Raw genomic sequence first — 18088 nt, forward strand, 5'->3', positions numbered from 1 at the left:
ATAATAGATTGGAACTCAGGAGGTGAGCATGACTACACTTGATATCAAGACAGCAAGAGCAAACTTGGAGTCAATAGGAATCAGGGAAATCTCTCCACTGATTGGAGTAATATCTACCCTGGGTCTACAGCTCCAGCCAGCAGCTTCATTAATGACTGTCCTCCCGCCAAAAGGTCAGGGCTGGGAATGGTCACTGACAAGTGAACAATGTTCAGCACCATTCACAACATCTCAGGTACTGACACAGACCATATACAGCAAGACCTACGTGGGATCCTGGTTGAGAAGGTAAGGTATGATAAGAATAACAATAATAAGGTTGAAGATCTGAGATGCCTCAAGAGGGGCCTCTTGGTTCGAGATCGGTCAAAAGAATCGACAAATGCGGTCTATTCAAAAAGCAAGGGTCATTCGTTTATTGAATTAAGGTACCCTGACGTAATTCTGTCCAGCAACACAGAGATTGAAGCTTCTGTGTTCCTTGGTGAAGCTGCACAATTACATTTGAAAATTACACATTATTTTTTTAAATAATAGTACAGCATAAATCACAAGAAAGACCAATCACATATCATGAGGTGACATGATTTACAGCAAGTTAATCCAATGATATTTCCTGGGAAAGAGTTCTTCGTTACAAAAATGTCCAATCAACTGTGATATGGTGATGTGATTGAAGACAGGCTAATCCAATGGTATTTTCTTTAAGAAGGAGATCTTATTTATGTAAATTGTCATGCCATGTATCAGTTCAAGGTTAGTTAATTGTGTCATTATTGTTCTTATGAAAACTCTATTGTCCTCTTATCTTTGAACTGCAACGTAATTCTGCAAATCAGCAGTATGTTCAGCAGTATGGTTCACAGGCCATTTTATAGTATTCTTTTAAATCAAGAAACCATTTTGTTGTGATAAAAATCTACATATTTTTGTTGCTTAAATGCAAATTTTAGATCCTCAGGGTAAGGGAAGCTACAGGGCAAATTGGAGCCAAAAGTGGACTTGGCTTTGTGACAGGAAGTAAATGATTGGTAAAAACGTTTGATGATTGGATTTGTGTATGAAGCTTGTGTTCAGCAGTGCACTGCAGGGTTCAGTGCTGGCCCTTTGCTACACATAGCGTACATTAATGATTTGCAAATGTATACGTACGTTACTTCACATGTCAATGTGAGACACCCAACCTCCAGTCAGTGACTGTAAACTACAGCTTTGTACAGGCAGTTAAGTGTTAGCGAAAATTACACCAAACTTTATTAAATCATTTGTTTTATTGATAAGGTCAGAAGTCACATGACACTAGGTTATAATCCAACAGGTTTACTTGAATCACAAGGTTTTGGAGAGCTACTCCTTCATCAGATCAAGGCAGGTGACGTTTTATTCATAAGCAGATGATAGCTGATTAAAATTTTACAGTTTCAAAACAAATCACTTGATGAAATACAATTCTCCATGGAATATGGAAACACTTGTTGAAAATCTTCTACATGGTTGACAGTCATGTACACTTTTTTTTTGTAGAGGAAATTCAGAATAAAACCTTCGAATTAAGTATTGGCTATTATTGAATGCAAGCAACAGCATCTGAAATAATTATTTGAAGAAAACAATTCTGAATCAATGAAATGGTACCACATAATTATAACACAAATGTAAATGTCATGTTTAACTCATCTGCCTCTTGCTGAAGCAGTCCTTGTGTTCATTCTTGGTCCATTACAGGAAAAGGGCAAACAACTAATTTGCCAGAAACCAATAAGTGTCGAAGTGTTCCAGGCTGCATGAAAGAACCATCTCACATGCTAGAGAACCAAGCTAAATGGCAAATATTACACAGAAAAAATCCCATCTTTGCAAGTTTAAGAGTTGATTGTTTCGAACATTTGAGAAACAAACAAAACCAGAATACATCGTTTGGTGGCAGTGAGTATCTATGACCAAGCCAAAACCACTTTAAATTAACAATACCACAGGTTTGGAAAATCAACCCACGTTCGTGCCAGAAGGAAAGCATCTTGAATTGTACAGAAATGAAAAAACAGAAACATGGGCTGACAGAATGATGAATGTACTGCTGGAGCTCACAATGAATTAGGAAGCTGATTATATCTTAGAGGCATTCGAAACATTTAAACCAAAGCACAAACTGCCATTCAGTGGCTTCCTGAAAGGCACTAGCAACAGTGAGAGAGCCGAGATGCTTCCTTGACTTGATTCAATACACAAGCACCTTCATATTAAATGTGTCAGAACACACAGCAAACCTGTGGGAGGTGTTGTATGCTAAATGTCAGAGCTGCCTGACAGAAGTGCAAAGAAATTCCAGAAGGTAAAATGCAAGTAGTTCTGTCTATTATACAACAACAGAAAGAAAACTGTCCCTCTCCAAATAGATGCTTATGCCAAGGAGATAGGGAGAGATACAAGGGGGAAAGACAACAGCATTGACATCCAAAGCTCCATCCTCAGATACTCCAAAAGAAAGGAACACTTTCATGGGCCTAAGAATTTCCATGTTGATGTCCCTGTAAGGAAGATCATCGTGGAGAGTGATGAATGAAGCAAACCCACAAAAAAGCAGCTGCAAGATGCCTGATGTTATTCTTGAGGTCTCAGAGTGACAATTCCAATCTGAAAGACAAGGCCAGGAATAGAAATGGAGCTGGCACATACCTGGTTCTCAGTTGTTGCTACAGGTGAAACATGGAATAGAAAATCAATGTGGAAAGACTCATCACTTTGTGAAGGTGACGCTGCCCTGAACCTGAATCAGATTAGAATCAGATTAGAGATGAGATCGACAAAGTCAAGGAGTTACAGATGGTTCGTGAGCAAGAGATCCAGAGATCACCTGGTCAGGTCCAGCAATCACAGCCAGCAGTACAGCTGCAGCACGGTGACTCAGTGGTTAGCACTGCTGCCTCACAGCGCCACGGTCTCACGTTCGATTCCAGCCTCAGGCAACTGCATGGAGCTTGCACATTCTCCCGGTGTCTGCGTGGGTTTCCTCTGGGTGCTCCAGTTTCCTCCCATAATCCAAAGATGTGCATGTTAGGTGAATTGGCCATGCTAAATTGTCCATAATGTTCAGGGATCTAGAGGGTAGGTACATTAATCAGGGGTAAATGTAGGGGAATGGGTCTGGGTGGGTTACTCTCTGGAGGGTAGGTATCGACTTGTGGGCTGAAGGGCCTGCTTCCACACTCTAGGGATTTTAATTCTTAAAAAAATGACAGCTCAGTGAAAAACGGGGTTCCCACTGACTGGATCCAGAATAATTGAGCCCAACACAATACATGAAGATCACTTGGAATGGAGAAGTGGAAGCTCAGAGTCATAAAGTTGTGTACTGGACAGGCATCTACAAAGACATTGAAAATATAGTGTCTCCATGCAATGTTTTCCAGGACGAGAAAAACAGCCAATAGAAAGAGAGGATGATAGCTGCTGACGTACCATCCAGATCATGGCACGCTGTGGGAGCTGGTTTGTTCACACACAATCAAGAATCAGAGCTCATAATTCAGGATGGCTACTTCAAGTTTAACCCTTTGATGGAATAGGTATAAGACTCACAGCAATGATCTCAGTAAAACAATTTTAGGGGCTTGCTTAGCAAGGGATCGCTGAAAGATTAATATCAGAGAATGATATCCAATTCCCAATCACAAAGTTGAAGGATTTCACTGAATAGTATGGGTTCAACATCATTACCTTCACATCAAGATGTAACCAGATGATCAACAGAATCCCCTGTGAAATGCTGAGACAAACGGAGACCCAAACTTGACCTTATACTCACTTTGATCCACACCCCTCAAAACTTACATCGAGCCAAGGGGAGGTGATGGCCCATTGGTATTATCACTAGACTGTTAATCTGACAACCCAGGCAATGCTGTGGGACCCAGGTTCAAATCCCAGCTTGGCAGTTGGTGGGATTTGAAATCAATAAGTATTTGAAATTAAGAGTCTAATGATGACCGTGAATCAATTGTCAATTGGCAGAAAAACATCTGGTTCACTAATGTCCTTTACAGAAGGAATCTGCCATCCTTGCCTGGTCTGGCCTCCATTTGACCCTGGACCCACACCAATATGGTTGACTCCTCATGCTCTCTGGGCAATTAGGGCTGGGCAATAAATGTAGACCTAGCTAGAGGTCATCCTGTGATTGAAAATAAGCCAACTGTGGAGTTGTTGAATGGAAGAAGGTGTAAGATCACTCTTTAATCTAACTACATTCTCCAGGTGACCAGGAGGAAGATGGACAACAATTCACTGGAGTAGAAGAAAGAGGAGGTCTACATTTAAACAAATATGCTCAAACTGAGCTGCGCTGTTTCTGGACAAACTATACTTATACAGGGACCAGTCACAAATGCCTGGAGTTAAGCAAAACTGTCACTAATGCTGAGGTAGCAAGGTCATGCAAAATGTTGGGTGAAACTAGTGAGCAAATAAGAAAAGACTGAGTCCATATTCAACCTCCACCAGAGCTGGAAACATGGAAAAGACCATCAACAATCCCAGAAATGTCACTATCCAGGGAGTGAAGATGAACAGGATCACCAGAAAGAACATAGCATGAGCAATAGTGAGCACAATTCTGAACAACATGGAAACTTGGAGCAGGACGTGTCCATTCTGCCCTTCCAGCCTGCTGTACTATTCAATATTATCATGGCTGAACATTTATTGTAATGTCGCATTCCCACTTTTTCCTTTCGGTGCCTTTAAAAAGATAAATGTATCTCCATGCACAATAATACCTGGGCAACATCCCAGCATCTCATCACTGAGAGCAACAAAAGCCAAATCTCCAAGTTGGAGACACAATGAGGTACCTCAGCGATACCATTCATTTCCAAATATCCACTGACAGTCTTCCTTAGTTTGGAAATGGTAATGACTGGAATTGGTCACACTGGGACTCCTGTTGTGAGCAGAGATTCCAGGAGCTGATCTTTGACTGAATTTAACTAAATTGTTGAAACTGAGGTGAAATGGAATATCTTGTTTTTAATCTTTCAGACATTCAGCATCATGGATTAGGTCCTCATTGAGGGTACTGGTCATCTGTGACTGTCACTGGGGTTGGGATGTTGTTATGAGCCCACAGGAAGCAGTTTGGCCTCGACTGTGTCTTTATTCAATTGACTGTAAGGTGGATCCTACGATAAGAGCCTCATGGTAGAGGTCACATGACAATGGAAAGCCTGGAGGTACATGATCACAGCATTACTTCTGTACTTCCCAAGGAGATGCTCACTCTAACATCTTTGCTGAAATTGGAAAGAATCGAATCAAAATCTGCAGTAAATAGCTGGAAGTAGATGGATTGTGGGTAGATAGATTGCAGGTAGCTGTCTGCATCTGACAAATAAAAATCCTCTTAATGCAGTGATGTAAATGTGAAGCAGAGCACATTCTCTGCCTCTGGATCCAACACTGCTCACTTCAAATCAATCCTTGATCAAAAGATGGGATGATTATGTTTTATCCTCATGCCCTGCTGTAGTCCCAGTCTACCAGTTGCATCCTTTTGGATGAGACCAGCTTGATCAGTAGTGCTGCTGCCCAGTCAGTCTTGGTGGTGTACATTGAAATGTCCCACCCAAAATACGTTCAATGCCCCTGCCATACTCAATGTTTTCACCAAATACTGTTCATTAACTGGCAGGGCGGGGGGAACGAGGGGGGAAGGATGGTGCATCGTAGGGCCACTAGACCACCCACCCACCAAGATGAACCCAACGCAAACCTACAACTACAGCTGTCAACAGGTAACCATATTCCAGTCACAGGTTTCAGACTCCAAGCAGTCAAAACCCACAGGGGAATTCAAGATTTTGAATGGACTTACAATAGACATTGAGAGGTTGTTTCAACTGGATGGGAAATCTAGAACATGGGGAGAGAGTTTCCGGAACAGAGAACAATCATTTAGGACCAGCAATGATTGTTAATTTGTTCACTGAAAGCGTTCGGCATCTTTGAAATTCTTGACCACCGAGGTCTGTGGATGAGACATCACTGAATACATTTAAGATTGACATACAGATATTTGAGTTCCTCTGAGAATTGCATGATCTGGGGAGTGAACAGGAAAGTTTAATTAAAGCTGATCACATTGAATGGCATTGTTGGTTTGATAGGCTTTATATTCTTCTCCTAATGTTATTTCTCATTTTCCAATGTCAATAACTGAAGCATTTTCAAACCACGATTGCCGGTTACAATGTCACCAGAGATCTGCCAAAGAACATCTCACTCTCCAAACAGGAGAAAGCACAGAACACAATATGAAGTGAATCAATAACTGCTTCTGTTTTGGTTACAGCTGGATGGAGTTGGATAAATCAGTGAAGAGGAATTAGGAATATTTTATTGGAGAGGAATTCTTTTGTTCACAGAGGGAACAACTGAAACAACTGAATGACATCATTTACTAATTAGACATTTCATTACTGACATCATTTATTCCAGCCCGAGATGTGAATTATTTTAAAGATGGGAACCAATTGAACATGCCAGAAATCTTCCCATTCAATCTTTCCCAAAGTCCTTTCTTTGCGGCTTTGCCTTTGTATTCGGTTGGTAACAGCTCCTCGTTCCTGGCTATTTTTGCCATGATCTCAGCCTGTTGTTTGACTGTATTCAGTGACTGGATCCTCTCCCTGAACCCAGGCTTTGCCTCCTCTTTCTCAGATTGAATCAGCAGATCAATGTATTCTGGGGTTGACAATGGGTTTGGTCTCAGAGCTATTTCCTCAAGTCTTAAAATGCACTGAGACGATGTTTCAATCAACTCCAACACTACATCCTGCACATCCTCTAACTCCTGCTGAAGTTTCTTCATGATTTTCTGTTGTGTCATCTTTTCACCAGATGCTTTCTCATACTTTTCCTTCAGCTCTGCGTATGTTTTTTTCTCCTTTTTGGTTTCATATTTAAATCTGTACTTTTGGTTGAAATGAACAGACCAGATACATTTACCTGGACAGACTGTGCAGTATCCATGCTTGTTCATTGCTGCACATCCTATTTTACCATCATCATTAGGAATGGCACAGGGATAGTGACAGGTGATGAAGCATTTCTGACAGTTGGTTATGTAATTACCGCTCCCACTGATATCGATCTTCACTGGAACTGTGCTTTCTACCTCATACTCAAAATCTTTATTGGCTTCCAGATCGAGCTGATGTTGGTTCAAAGCTTGTTGTGTCTTCCTGATCTCCTCCAGTTTGGTCAAACCCATTTGGATTTGTGGCTGTAATCCCTCTATCGCAGCCTCCAGCTGCTGACGCTCCCTCAGGACCTCCTTTGTCAAACGTAAACTCTTTGTTTCCATTTTGCTCAGAGCTGAAAAGAATTTCCTCATACTGTTTGATCCCATCTTCCAGAACATTGCATCAAAAGTATCGCTATCTTCCTCCTCCTCACTGCTCTCATCAGGGCCCCTCTTGTTGACAGAGTTACCAGGAGTTGGTCTTTGAGCAAATATGGCTGAATTGTTGAACTTGAAGTGAACTGGGAAACCTTTTTTATCTTTGGGACACGGTACCTCAGCAACATTGATGGCCTCCAGAACAGGGGGAACCTGCCCATCAGCGAATGTCACCAGGATTCGGATGTTCTCTGCAATATCTTTACCAAAAATGGAAAGAATTGAATCAAAGACATATTTCTGTGTCGGGGTCAAACGAGCCAAAGAGGCCTGAGCAACAAAACACACGGCATCGATCTGGTCGACACCACCTGGGGAAGTGAAGAACTCTCGGATCTGATCAGTGAGCAATTTATCTCGGGTTATCCCCCTGGTGTCTCCGAATCCTGGAGTGTCGATGATAGTGAGAGAGTAATCAATCTGGAATCCTGCTCGATGGTGCAGTTCATAGGCAGTGATTGATGATGTCTGACTTTCAGCCTGGGATCTTCCTGTCCCTTCATTGATTAATTTGTATCTGAAGTTGTCCTCCCATCCCACACCCAGGATGTAGTTGACCATCCCATTGATGAGGGTTGTTTTTCCTGCTCCTGTTGCTCCAAGAACCATGATTGTCCTCACACTGAGTTTTCCAGTGGGTTTTCCAAAGGAGCATTTTATATGGTGTCCAGCCTCATCAAGTACCTTCTTCTGTGAGGGCAGTGTGTAAATGGGAGGGTTCCCCCTGGCTGTTAATGTACATTCTCTGAGAAGTTTCACAGCCAGTCTCTTTGGCTGATTCTCTGTTTGTATTAAACCCTCCTCACTTGGTTCACTCGAACCTCCTTCTCCACAGTCAGCAGACACTCGCACTCTGTAGGTGGTGTTGGGTATCAATCCCTCTAAAGTATAACAACATTCATTGTCTGTTGTCTTTATTTCCTCCCACAGTGCATTCTCTGTGCTGGAGGGACCTGCCTTTCCTTCTCTATATTCGATCCTGTACTGAACAATATTAACACCAGCTCCAATCTCAGTTGGCCTGTCCCAGGTGAGTGATACATCACACCAGTAAAGCTGGGATGGTAAAGGTTTACCAGGTGGGCTTGTAGGACGTGTGGTGACCTGGGAACTCTCACTGGCCTTGCTGACCCCTGCCTTGGTCACTGCTCTGTATTGGAATTGATATTCCTGATGTGGCTGTAACCCAGGAATTGTGATGGATTCAGATTTATCAGGAGTATCCACAGTTTTCCATTCCTCCTGCTGGATGCTTCGGTATTCCACCCTGTACCCAACAGTCTCCCCAGCACCATGTCTCGGTGGCTGTAATTGGAGAGTCACACTGTCATGTGATGTTCCACTGACCACAGGTCTCTCCGGCTGTGATGGGGGTGTGAAGCAGTGATTCACCACAAACCCTCCCCCATACAGGTAAATCGATGCTCCCACATTACTGTCATCCTGCACAGACGCAACAATGAACTTTGTTTTCCCTTGTGCTCTGTTCGCTGTGGCAAAATCCAGGAATAGGTGAGACAGCTCCCTCATCTTCTGGGATACAGACTCTGAGTGAAACCACTGCTGGTTGTGATGTTCTGCACTGACCTGGTTAGCAGGATCTGGTACCTGCATTTTCTCAGCTGTGTGAGACTGTAGGTAGCTGTCTGCTTCTGACAGATAGAAATCCTCTTGCTGCAGGGATGTGAGTGTGAGGCAGACCACATTCTCTGTCTCTGGATCCAACACTTCACGATCCAACTCACTCCTTGATTTCACTGTGTGAATATCTTTCAATATCATGAGATATGATCTCACCACATTCATTTCCCGCTCCTTGTCATCCAGCCATTTGCTTAGTGCCTGGTGTTTGAATGGTGACTGTTCCTTGTTCTTCAGAATATTCACCAGTGACCCTTCCTCCTCACCACCTCCACGGATAGATGGTAACACGCTGGATAAAGCTTTCTGGAAAACCAGCCTGTATTCCCGACATATCTCTCGGAATTTCAGTATCTTGCCCCTGATCTCTGGAAATTGAACAGTGACACTGTCTCTCATCATATCATTACATCTGATCACCGTCTCACTGAGCTGCTCCAGCACAGACTGGCAGTCATTGAGCAATCCGATACTTATGTCCCGTACCAGCTGAGCAGCTTTGGAGTCCAGTTTGTTGAGTGGGTAGAGCCAGACCCTCATGGGCACTGCGTGCTCTCCATCATCTCCCAGTAACTTTGGGAGGGTTGTGTAGATTTTGACAGCATCTTGGAATGTGGTGGGATTGTTTTCCAGGAAGAAATCCCCATGAAATGTGCAGCTGAATTTCTGGGCATTGGATATTTGTTCCTCTGCCATTTCTAGGGAGACCTGACCCTCGATTGCAATAGTCGGAATCATGTTAACTATCCCCTTAAGGTGACCCTGAATGTCCTGCAGGTTCTCTGTTGCAGAGACCTCTTGATCAAACACAAAGAAAGCCTGAGCCCCGTACAGCACTGCTGTAACCACGTGAGTTGCTGTCCCCTCATCAAACACATTCGGATGGGTTATATTCTGCAGCCCCAAGTGGCTCATTGTCAGCTGCTCAAACCTGGTTGTTGCTCGGTACTGAAGGGTGACTCGGGCTTGTTGCCTCGATCTCTTTGTGTCATTGAGATATTTCGCTGATCCTGCCACTTCCACCAAGCCGCACAAGAAACTTGCTTTCAATGATCCATCCACATTCAGTGCAGAGGCTTTTGTATCAGTGGAGTCGGATGCAATGATATGAAACTCGGTGTTCCGCTGAGATCGTACATGAGGTTGCAATTTCTCTAATTCCCACAGTGTGATCCCTACAGAAAGAACAATTCAAATTACAGTAATATTGATAGGAACGTGGTGAATTAAAAGGAGGAGAATATGTCCTATGCACAGCAGGTAATATAGTTTCCATATGTTTATTTGCGTTTTACCTGTTCCAAAATTCAACAATGACACGACAGAGTTGAAACAAAATTCTGAGGATCACGTGAATCTTATCGTGTACACTGGGAAATCACAAGGTGTGGATCACATGATCTGATAGAGATCAGTGTCGATTGCTCTACAGTTCGTTAGATTGTGTTACCTGGGATCAGACAGTCGGATCGGCAGTCGTACAGCATTCCCAGTTGGAAAGGACGACCCAAAGTTGCCTGCTCTATCACCACTGTTTCTCCGTGACTCATGGTGTCACACGATCCAATCCAGTGTCACCGGTAATTGAAGATTGCAGCTCAATACCTGTCATACAGAGTCATATAAACTCAAATCAGAGTGTAGACTTTCACAAACCAGGAACAACAGGCAATGTGGTCAGTGCCCTGACACGTTGTAGAAAATTGAGTGGGATTGCAAATCACCTTAAGAAATAAGTTGTGCAAGATGCTGCTCCTGAGAGAATATGGAAGATGCTGATGCCATCGATGGGCTATGCCATACCACCTTCAAAGTGAAGATGTCCTCCATATGTTCATCCAAGATGGAAGACTAGAAAAAAATTGTGGCTGTCCGAGCTGTTCCCTTTTTGAGGTATTTTCTGTGTCGGAGCTGACTTTCTCAAATTCGAAGAGCTGTAATTACTGTTTTATAAGCTGTTGCATTGTTTTGGAACTCTGGGACAAAAAAATCAAAACGATGGCACTTTAAAAAAGGAGGAAGGCAGACAAAGGTAGTGACCACATGGGGAGTTATTCAAACAGGGAAGAAAACCTACATGACTGTCTGACACGGCAGTGAATCTGCACAGCTACTGCCCCAGCTCTTTGATTTCAAGATTTTTCTGGACACCAGAGTTTGTCAAAGGAAAATGAACAAACAGTGATATTCACAGCTAACTTTGGAGAAACCTGTATGGCAGAGCTCACAGCAGGGAAGCAGCTAAGAGACTTTTTAAAGTGTCACCTTACTGTCTATTTTGTAAAGCTACAACAGTAAGTAGAGTGGGTTCTTCTTTGATTCTATGTTTGATTGAGAATTGTCTCTTGATTAAACTTTAAAAATATAAAACATAGATATGAGGTCAGCATGGATTAATGTTTTTATTTCGAGCAGGAGGACTGTGCTATTCTCTGGCTCTGTGGATTGTTAAGGAGCAGCGCTGGCCTTCAGTCAATGATGTGCTTTTCCCGTCAGATGTGAGAGATGGGGGAGCGTTTCCATGTTACTGATAATGATGTCTGCAGGAAGTCTGTTTGGCTGTGAATCCTATCAAATTGCATGGATCAGTTGGAGCAGCAGTGAGAGGCAATGAGGAGCTGGGGAGGTGTGATGGATGGCAGTGAGAGGCAATGAGGAATGTACAGGAGCCGGGGGGGGGGTGTGATGGATGGCAGTGAGAGGCAATGAGGAATGTACAGGAGACTGGGGGGTGTGATGGATGGCAGTGAGAGGCAATGAGGAATGAACAGGAGCCTGGGGAGGGGCTGTGTGATGGATGGCAGTGAGAGGCAATGAGGAATGTACAGGAGACTGGGGGGAGGGGGGGGTGTGGGGGTGTGATGGATGGCAGTGAGAGGCAATGGGGAATGTACAGGAGCCGGGGGGGTGTGATGGATGGCAGTGAGAGGAAATGGGGAATGTACAGGAGCCGGGGGAGGGGCTGCGTGATGGATGGCAGTGAGAGGCAATGAGGAATGTACAGGGGCCGGGGGAGGGGCTGCGTGATGGATGGCAGTGAGAGGCAATGAGGAATGTACAGGAGCCAGGGGGTGTGATGGATGGCAGTGAGAGGCAATGAGGAATGTACAGGAGCCGGGGGGGGGGTGTGATGGATGGCAGTGAGAGGCAATGAGGAATGTACAGGAGACTGGGGGGTGTGATGGATGGCAGTGAGAGGCAATGAGGAATGAACAGGAGCCTGGGGAGGGGCTGTGTGATGGATGGCAGTGAGAGGCAATGAGGAATGTACAGGAGACTGGGGGGAGGGGGGGGTGTGGGGGTGTGATGGATGGCAGTGAGAGGCAATGGGGAATGTACAGGAGCCGGGGGGGTGTGATGGATGGCAGTGAGAGGAAATGGGGAATGTACAGGAGCCGGGGGAGGGGCTGCGTGATGGATGGCAGTGAGAGGCAATGAGGAATGTACAGGGGCCGGGGGAGGGGCTGCGTGATGGATGGCAGTGAGAGGCAATGAGGAATGTACAGGAGCCAGGGGGTGTGATGGATGGCAGTGAGAGGCAATGAGGAATGTACAGGAGCCGGGGGGGTGTGATGGATGGCAGTGAGAGGAAATGGGGAATGTACAGGAGCCGGGGGAGGGGCTGCGTGATGGATGGCAGTGAGAGGCAATGAGGAATGTACAGGGGCCGGGGGAGGGGCTGCGTGATGGCTGGCAGTGAGAGGCAATGAGGAATGTACAGGAGCCAGGGGGTGTGATGGATGGCAGTGAGAGGCAATGAGGAATGTACAGGAGCCGGGGGGCTGTGATGGATGGCAGTGAGAGGCAATGAGGAATGTACAGGAGTCAGGGGGGTGTGATGGATGGCAGTGAGAGGCAATGAGGAATGTACAGGAGCTGGGGGGGGTGTGTGATGGATGGCAGTGAGAGGCAATGAGGAATGTACAGGAGCTGTGGGGGGGGGGGTGTGATGGATGGCAGTGAGAGGCAATGAGGAATGTACAGGAGCCGGGGGGTGTGATGGATGGCAGTGAGAGGCAATGAGGAATGTACAGGAGTCAGGGGGGTGTGATGGATGGCAGTGAGAGGCAATGAGGAATGTACAGGAGTCATGGGGGTGTGATGGATGGCAGTGAGAGACAATGAGGAAGAGGAAAGGATTAGATTCTGAGGAGAGAATCTAGGAAGTTAGGCCAGAATTTTTGAAAAAACGTTCTTGAGGATTGTCATATCTGCATGACTTTCAGTGCCATGAGCTGGTGACAATAGGAATAAGGGATAAAGCAGATGGATGGGTGGTTAAGGAGCAAGTGCAGGGGAGAAAGGTTCGCATTTTTCTGGGGTAGAAGTGACCTGTACAAGAAGGACAGATTGCACCTGAATTGGAAAGGAACTAATATACTGGCAGGGAGATTTGCTGGAGCTGTTCAGGAGGATTTAAACTAGTAAGGTCAGGGGGTGCGACCCAAGGAGATAGTGAGGAAAGAGATCCAATCTGAGACTGGTGCCGTTGGGAAGAGGAGCAAGTCAGGGCAGGTAGGAAAACAACAGAGGTAGGACTGATAAATGAAACTGCATTTGTTTCAATGCAAGAGGCCTAACAGGGAAAGCAGACAAACTCAGGGCATGGCTGGGAACATGGGATTGGAATACAGCAACTACAGAAATGTGGCTCAGGGATGAGCAGGACTGGCAGCTTTGTGTTCCAGGGTATAAATGCTATAGGATGGATAGAAGGGGAGGGGGCTGCAAGAGAGGAGAAAGAGTGGTGTTTTTGATAAGGGACAACATTATGGCTACACTTACAGAGGATATTCTGAGGAATACGTCAGGAAAGTGATTTGGGTGGAACTGAGAAATAAGAAAGGGATGACCATCTGATTGGGATTGTACTATGGACCCCCCTCCCCCTCAATAGTCAGCAGGAAATTGCGAAACAAATTAATAAAGAGATCTCAGTTAGCTGTAAGAATAGTAGGGTGGTTATGGTAGGGGATTTTAACTTTCCAAGCATAGACTGGGACTGCCATAGAGCTAAGGACTTGGATGAAGAGGAATTTATTAAGTGTGTTCAAGAAAATGTTTTGATTCAGTGTGTGGATGTACCTACCAGAGAAGATGAAAAACCTGCCTTACTCTTGGGAAACAAGGCAGGGCAGGTGACTGAGGTGTCAGTGAGGGAGCACTTTGGGGCCATTGATCATAATTCTATTAGTTTTAAAATAGTGAAGGAAAAGGAGAGATCAGATGTAATTGTCAAAGTTCGAAGGAAAGTCAATTTTGAAGGTATTAGAAGTTGATTTAAACCAGATATTTGCAGGTAAAGAGACAAATGGAAAATGGGAAACATTTAAAAATGAGATAACGAGAGTCCAGGGACAGTATGTTCCTGTTCAGGTAAAAGACAACATCTTGAAAAATATCCATATTACAGTAGAGGAGGTGTTGGATGGTTTAAGATACATAAACATGGATAAATCTCTGAGAACTGATCAGGTGTACCCTAGAACTCTGTGGGAAGTTAAGGAAGTGATTGCTGGGCCTCTTGCTGAGGTATTTTTATCATCAATAGCCACAGGTGAGATGCCGGAAGACTGAAGGTTGGCTGACGTGATACAAACTGTTTTAAAAAGGTGTAAGGAACAACCAGGGAATGAAAGACCAGTGAGCCTGATGTCGGTGGTGGGCAAGTTGTTGGAGGGAATGCTGAGGGACAGAATTTACATGTATTTGGAAAGGCATGTTCTGTTTAGGGATAGTCATCCTTTGTGCGTGGGAAATCGAGTCTCACTAACTTGATTGAATTTTTTAAAGAAGTAACAAAGGGGATTGATGAGGGCAGAGCAGTGGATGTGATCCATATGGACTTCAGTCAAGCATTTGACAAGGTTCCCCATGGGAGACTGGTTAGCAAGGTTAGATCTCATGGGATATAGGGAGATCCAGCCATTTGGATACAGAACTGGCTTGAAGGTAGAAGACAGAGGGTGGTGCTGGAGGGTTGCTTTTCAGACTGGAGGCATGTGACCAGTGGAATGCCACAAGGATTGGTGCTGGCTCCACTGCTTTTCGTCATTTATCTCAGTGATCTGGATGTGAACACAGGAGGTATAGTTAGTAAGTTTGCAGATTTCACCAAAATTGGAGGTATGCTGGTCAGGGAAGAAGGTTACCTCAGATTACAACAGAATCTTGATCGGATGGGCCAATGGGCTGAGAAGTGGCAGATGGAGTTGAATTTAGATAAATGTGAGGTCCTGCATTTGGAAAAGTAAAACAGGGCAGGACCTAATGGTAAGGTCCTGGGGAGTGTTACTGAACAAAGAGATCTCACAGCGCGAGGGATCCGGGTTTGATTCTGGCCTCGGGTGACTGTCTGTATGGAGTTTGCACATTCTCCCCGTGTCTGCGTGGGTTTACTGTGGGTGCTCCGGTTTCCTCCCACAGTCCAAAAGATATACAGTGTACAATTCTGGACTCCAGGCTAAAAGAAGGATGTTGTGAAACTTGAAAGATTGACAAAGATGTTGCCAATGCTCGAATGTTTGAGCTATGGGGTGGCTGTTTTCCCTGGAGCTGGAGGGATTACCTTACAGAGGTTTGAGCTATAGCGTCATAGAGTCATAGAGATGTACAGCATGGAAACAGACCCTTCGGTCCAACCCGTCCATGCCGACCAGTAATCCCAACCCAATCTAGTCCCACCTGCCAGCACCTGGCCCATATCCCTCCAAACCCTTCCTCTTCATGTACCGATTCAGATGCCTTTTAACTGTTGTAATTGTACCAGCCTCCACCACATCCTCTGGCAGCTCATTCCATACCCATACCACACTCTGTGTGAAAAAGTTGCCCCTTAGATCTCTTTTATATCTTTCCCCTCTCACCCTAAACCTTGGCCCTCTAGTTCTGTACTCCCCCCACCCAAGTGAAAAGTCTTTGTTTGTTTATCCTATCCATGCCCCTCATGATTTTGTAAACCTCTATAAGGTCACCCCTCAGCCTCCAGTGCTCCAGGGAAAAAAACCCTAGCTTAATCAACCTCTCCGAAGAGCTCAAATTCTCCAACCCTGGCAACATCCTTGTAAATCTTTTCTGAACCCTTTCAAGTTTCACAACATCTTTCCGATAGGTAGGAGACCAGAATTGCATGCAATATTCCAACATTGGCCTAACCAAAGGAAAGCAAACCAAACGCCTTCTTCATTGTCCTGTCTGTTTCCGTGCTGTACATCTATATGCCTCTATGATTCTATAGCTCAAACCTGCGACTCCACTTTCAAGGAGCTATGAACCTGCACTCCAAGGTCTGTTTGTTCAGCAACACTCCCGAGGAGCTCACCATTATATAGTGTGTAAGTCCTGCTAAGATTTGCTTAGCAGCACCTCACATTTATCTAAATTAAACTCCATCTGCCACTTCTCAATCCACTGTCCCATCTGATCAAGATCCCATTGCAATCTGAGGTAACCTTCTTCGCTGTCCACTACATTTCCAATTTTGGTGTCATCTGTAAACTTACTAACTGTACCTCTTATGCTCACATCCAAATCATTTATATAAATGATGAAAAGTAGTTGACCCAGCACCGATCCTTGTGGCACTTCACTGGTCACAGGCCTCCAGTCTGAAAAACAACCCTCCACCACTACCCTCTGTCTTCTACGTTTGAGCCAGTTCTGTATCCAAATGGCTAGTTCTCCCTGTATTCCATGAGATCTGACCTTGCTAATCAGTGTCCCATTGGGAACCTTGTCAAATGCCTTACTGAAGTCCACATAGATCACATCTACCGCTCTGCCCTCATCAATCCTCTTTGTTACTTATTCAGAAAACTCAATCAAGTTTGTGAGACATGATTTCCCACGCACAAAGCCATGTTGACTATCCCTAATCAGTCCTTGCTTTTCCAAATATATGTACATCCTGTCCCTCAGGATTCCCTCCAACAACTTACCCACCACCGAAGTCAGGCTCACCAGTCTTTAGTTCCCTGGCTTGTCCTTACCACCTTTCTTAAACAGTGGCACCATGTTTGCCAACCTTCAGTCTTCCGGCACCTCACCTTTGACTATCGATGATAAAAATATCTCAGTAAGAGGCCCGGCAATCACTTCCCTAGCTTCCCACAGAGTTCTAGGGTACACCTGATCAGGTCGTGAGGTTTTATCCACTTTTATGCATTTCAAGACATCCAGCACTTCCTCCTCTTAATATGGACATTTTTCAAGATGTCACCATCTATTTCCCTAAATTCTGTTTCTTCCTGTCTTTTTTCACAGTAAATACTGATGCGAAATACTCGTTTAGTATCTTCCCCCATCTCCTGCGGCTTCACACAAAGGCCGCCCTGCTGACCTTTGAGGGACCCTATTCTCTCCTTAGTTACCCTTTGTCCTATAGGGAGGGGCTGTTTTCCCTGGAATGTCAGAGGCTGAGGGGTGATCTTATAGAGGTTTGTAAAATCATGAGGGGCATGGATAGGGTAAACAGACAAAGTCTTTTTCCCAGGGTGGGGAATCCAAAATTAGACAGCACAGGTTTAAGGTGAGAGGGGAAAGATTTAAAAGGGATCAAAGGGGCAATTTCTTCACACACAGGGTGGTGTATGTATGGAATGAGCTGCCAGAGGGAGTGGTAGAGGTGGGTGCAATTACGTTTAAAGGGCATCTGGATGCAACGGTTTAGAGAGATATTGGCCAAATGTTGGCAAATGGGACTAGATTTATCTCGGATATCTGGATGCCATGATCTATGCTGTACATCTCTATAATTCGGGGAATCTCTGTTGTGTGGCCCTGACAGATCTAGCAACTCAACCTGGGCTTCCATGAGGAGATGTAGCCATCAGCCGTCGTTAAACTACATCTGACCACAATCTGTGAGCTCCTGGCCCAGCGAATCCCCACTGGACTGGAGGAGTGACCCTAGTTTTAAAGAGATCTGCCAAGAGCATTTACAAATATGAGGTGTCAGCCTGGGGAAGTAATGCTGCAAGAGAACTGAGACGC

At 44.8% G+C, this 18088-nt stretch overlaps 1 protein-coding gene and 1 pseudogene across 5 annotated transcripts in view; both read right to left on the minus strand.

Annotated features, from left to right (window-relative positions):
- The window catches only part of LOC148140908 (class I histocompatibility antigen, F10 alpha chain-like), a 205817-nt pseudogene that overhangs the window by 155074 nt on the left and 32655 nt on the right, over positions 1-18088 (minus strand). The window lies entirely within an intron of this gene.
- LOC148140914 (uncharacterized) overlaps positions 399-18088 on the minus strand; it is a 30130-nt gene continuing 12440 nt past the window's right edge. For all 4 annotated transcript variants that reach the window (XM_087979672.1, XM_087979676.1, XM_087979673.1 and 1 more), the window contains 2 exons: positions 10548-10702; positions 399-10272 (listed from right to left, as the gene is read on the minus strand). In XM_087979672.1, the coding sequence (XP_087835798.1) occupies positions 6506-10272; positions 10548-10647 (3867 nt within the window). In that variant the 5' untranslated portion in view covers positions 10648-10702 and the 3' untranslated portion in view covers positions 399-6505. The remainder of the gene's footprint in view (positions 10273-10547; positions 10703-18088) is intronic.

Source organism: Chiloscyllium plagiosum, unplaced genomic scaffold, assembly GCF_037043375.1.
Source record: "Chiloscyllium plagiosum isolate Xiang-an unplaced genomic scaffold, Cpla_swu_hap1 HiC_scaffold_35, whole genome shotgun sequence".
NCBI classification, from domain to species: Eukaryota; Metazoa; Chordata; class Chondrichthyes; order Orectolobiformes; family Hemiscylliidae; genus Chiloscyllium; species Chiloscyllium plagiosum.